This window comes from Plasmodium vivax, genomic scaffold (genome assembly GCF_000002415.2).
Source record: "Plasmodium vivax scf_7141 genomic scaffold, whole genome shotgun sequence".
NCBI classification, from domain to species: Eukaryota; Apicomplexa; class Aconoidasida; order Haemosporida; family Plasmodiidae; genus Plasmodium; species Plasmodium vivax.
In genome coordinates, this window is record NW_001849961.1 from 8739 (window position 1) to 13077 (window position 4339).

Consider the following 4339-nt stretch of genomic DNA (forward strand, 5'->3'; position numbering starts at 1 on the left):
TAATTTAAAGTGTATTCTCTCTATATATAATTGATGAGTAAGTTTCACGATAATTAGCAGTAGATTATGTAATGGCTATTTTATTTGTATTATAATAATTTTTTGGAATGATTAATATGTTCGCAATTAAGTTATTAAAAATAAATAAATTCTGAGATAAATCATTGATAGTTTCGAAATTATGTAAATTTTATATTAAATTAAGTTATAATTTTTTCATTAAAATTTTTGTATCACCATATATGATTAATTTATTTTTTATAGCAAAAGATATATTCAATTATCCATTCACTCCATATTTGATCAATTTTGTGTTGATCTTAAACATAATATATGAGGGATTATTTTTTTTATTATAATTTGAATATTGTGAATTCATTAAAATTATATAATTTACAAAGAATATAAATTAATATATTATTTTTAAAAGTAAATGATATATATCGGGTAGAAAAATAAATAACAGAAAATTTTATCATTGCATGTCAAATAGTTAAAAGATTAAATACAATTCACTTACGCAAATATTATGTAAAATATCATTTCATTTCAAAAATAATAACAAAAAAGTGTATTAAACAAATATATACAAATATAATCATATTAACAAATAAAACACATATATATATAAAATTGAGCAAAATTTACATGGATAATATAAATACTTACCTTCATCAGAATTCAACCAAATGAAGGGTATTGTAAAGCGTTAAATTATATATTGTTTTTAAAGATTCTCATATAGTTTGAAATAAAAATTTATGAAAAACTTTGTTATTGATTATTTTAGAATGATGATTTATCAAAATGTTAATTAGTGAAGGGAAATTTTTCGGTAGTTATTTCATATCTGAAAATTGGCTTTATATTTCTTATGAGTTAGACACTAACTTTATATAGCCGGATGCCCATTATTTAATTTGTTATGTATATTTTCATATTTATTAAAATTGCGTAATCCTTTGCACTAATAAATGTCATCTTGTATATAAAAAATTTCCATGTATGTGTTATAACCCTATTTTTATTCTTAGAAACACAATATAAATTTAGGTGTTCATATTTATTTATTATATAATAGTTTTTTAATAGATAAAAAATATATATACTTATTATTAAATGTTTTTTCTTAACATGATACAGTTTAATCTTAATGTATAATCGACATAGTACTTATTATGTTTACATATCAGTTCTTTGTAAAATATTGATTTTATGCTTCTATAATTTTGAAATTTTTTTAAAGATCACTTAAGCATAAATTTCTAAATTGTAAATGTACTTTTTTAGTGTTTCCTTATAATGATTCAACATAAGGTAATTAGTTGGTTAACAAAGGTTACAAAGGTATTATATAAATATATGATTTAAATGTAACACTTAAATTCATCATTAAATTATAATAAAATTTTTTATTCCATCATTTTCATAATGTATTTCTATTTAATGTTATATTTTTTTTACAAATGCGACAGCCACCTAACATATGTTACTTCCAAAAAAAGACAAATATTTACCTTACTATAACTTATTTTACTTTAGTTTCAATTTAAAAAACCAATGATGCTGTTTATATAAACACAGAAAAGGTTAATTATGTTTTAATTTTTGATCGATGTAAAAAAAATATCGAATAAGACATATAATAGTATACAATCAATTGAATTACAATATGTATATATGTATTAAATAAAAAAATTTACAAAAAAATATACTGTTTTATATGGCTTCATTTTAATTACAATAACGAAACCCGTATTTTCCATATTTTTTTTTAAAAGTGTACTTTTATGTAATATGACGCAAATATTTCTACGCAAAATTAACAAAAAATATAATTAAAAATATACGACCAAAAAAATATTAATTTTCATTGCATAATTAATTATATATACGAATGATCAATTATTTAATATACATTTTGATCAAATGATGAATATTCAAAAGCGCCATACGAAAATGGGATACTTCTTTCGTCATCCATAATTGAAGGTTCTTGTATTACACTATTCAATTCTTCATTGATACCTACTCCTTTCTTCCTATTCTTTTTAGTAAGAACCCTCCACAAAGGAGTGTACTATAAAGGAAAAATTGGTAAATTTATAATTTAATTAATATATATAATTAAAAAAAAAATGAAGAGTTTTTTTAATGCAATAACTTATAGTTTACTTTAAAAAGGAGGGCCAAGAGCAGAACAATTCCCATGGGTGCTGAAGCCTGTATGATGTGATCTTTATTTGATATTGCTTCGAAAAATTTACTAAAAATGTCTAATTGATTATCATTATCAGTAACTAATCCACTACCATTTTCTGCATTACAAGGTGTTCCAATACATAAATGTTCACTACCAAGTTCTTGACCATTTTTAATTTCTCTACCATTCGCTGCACCACCAACACCTTCATCATAAGTTTTACCATTAAGACTTGTATCACCAGAAGATACACCTTCGGATGATGCACTAACAAAGTTTTCTTTCTCGGTATCTAAAAGACCACCAGCTTTGGGGACATGTGCTACGTCATTAGTGCCTGGTCTAATATTATCTTTGTCGTCAAGTTTTACAGAAACAGAATCTCTTCCAAGCGGAGATACTCTATCAGAATGTTCTGTAGAATCGATTTGAAGCTTATGATCCTGTTTATCAACATCTCCAACTTGATGTGTTTGTATATTACGGTGATTAGCATCTATAGTTTGATCCTCAGATAAATTATTTTGAGGAAGACCATTACTTGGATTATTGACTTGTAATGTACCCTCTGCATCAGATTCCCTAACAGCACTGCTTTGTGATGGAGAATCTTCTTCTTGGGGATTTAGTTCTCTAGGTAGTATACCCCCTATGTCAGGCAAAGCTTGTGTATAGGTACTTCCTTTTACAAATGTACTAGACTCTTTATTAGTTACAGATTCTGGTTCATCATCTTTGCTTTTAATAGAATTTGGGAGAGTCTTCACACCTGATTGATCAGGTAGAACTTCGCTCTGTTTATTGGATTCTTCTCTACGAGCATGTTCTGAACTTGTATTTTGTGCTATTGGCCTTTGTAAACTAACTGCTTTTGAGGATTGGCCGTCCAATTTTGATCGTAATTTGGCTTTTCCTGCTGTTTCTTTTGTTTTTACTTTTTCTGTCTTACAATTTGTACCTCCTTTACAGGGTTCAACTCTACCTGTTCTTTTTAATGGCGGATTTGTATTAACATTAGATTCTACATTAATATGACACTTACATTTATTGTTACATATACTTCTAAATTTTTTTACTTTTTCATCTTCACTAAAATCACTGTTTATATATCCTTTAACAATACAATGATTTATGGAAGCATTTTTTTCATTTATGTATTTATGCAATTGAAACCATTCATTCTAGATATTTGTATGCGTAGCTTTATAAAAACCATCAATTCTTTGATAAATGTCATCTTTTAATGTGCTATAACTATTCATGCATTGACCATTATCGTATTTTTGGTAAGGATTAGCGTATCTACTAGGTCCTCTAAACAACCAAGCCATTATTTTATATTATATAGTCTTTCGGAATTCTTCATTTAAATAAATAATTTTGGAAAATAATTTGTGTGTATATGTAGACACCTTTGCAACGTGAGTTTACTTCTTTTTATATTATGCCTCACGATTATTACTATTTGGGATATACACATAATTACGGTAATAAATATTATAAATAAATGTACTTTAGCATATCAGAATTATAATTTTAAAACACATATATGGATTAGTTTAGATAATAAATGTTGCACATAAATAGTTGTTTATAAAAGTAACTATAAACTGATTCATTTAGGTAATAAATGTTTACAGTGCTTCGACACATTTTTACGTGCTAAATGTGTATATCATTAGTGGCGACATATAAACATGTGAAGTTTGGGAAATCACTGATCGTAAAGTATACATATATCTGTAAATTTAATATATACTGTACAAAAACGAAGCAAATCATGAATTCTGAAACGTTTGATTTATGTAGTACTAATAAATATAAAGTAAATTGTTCTGGAAATTATTTATACATATGTATATTTATTCTATTCCTTTATTACTGTAACGCACATGTGTTTACTATTGTCTATATTTGCATCTTTATATCTCTTTTATTTTTAAATTTTCATGTTATAATTGTTTGGTTTAAATTATTGCATTTATCATTTCTTTCCAAATAAAACTTTGATGGCTTATGCTTTTTTGTCACTGTTGTTAATGTGCTGATTCAATATTGAGCTTCTAACAGCTACCAACATATATAACTACTAAAAAATTTATGAATTATAGGTAGGCTCACATAGTAATAGCTAAA

The 4339-nt window shown here is 25.3% G+C and overlaps 1 protein-coding gene across 1 annotated transcript; it reads right to left on the bottom strand.

Annotated features, from left to right (window-relative positions):
* Positions 1-1909: 1909 nt before the first annotated feature.
* PVX_104700 (variable surface protein Vir18, putative) lies at positions 1910-3534 on the bottom strand (the record flags this gene model as incomplete). Its single annotated transcript, XM_001612540.1, has 3 exons — positions 1910-2080; positions 2176-3314; positions 3417-3534. 3 exons carry the CDS (start codon positions 3532-3534, stop codon positions 1910-1912), a joined length of 1428 nt encoding a protein of 475 aa, XP_001612590.1.
* Positions 3535-4339: the final 805 nt, after the last annotated feature.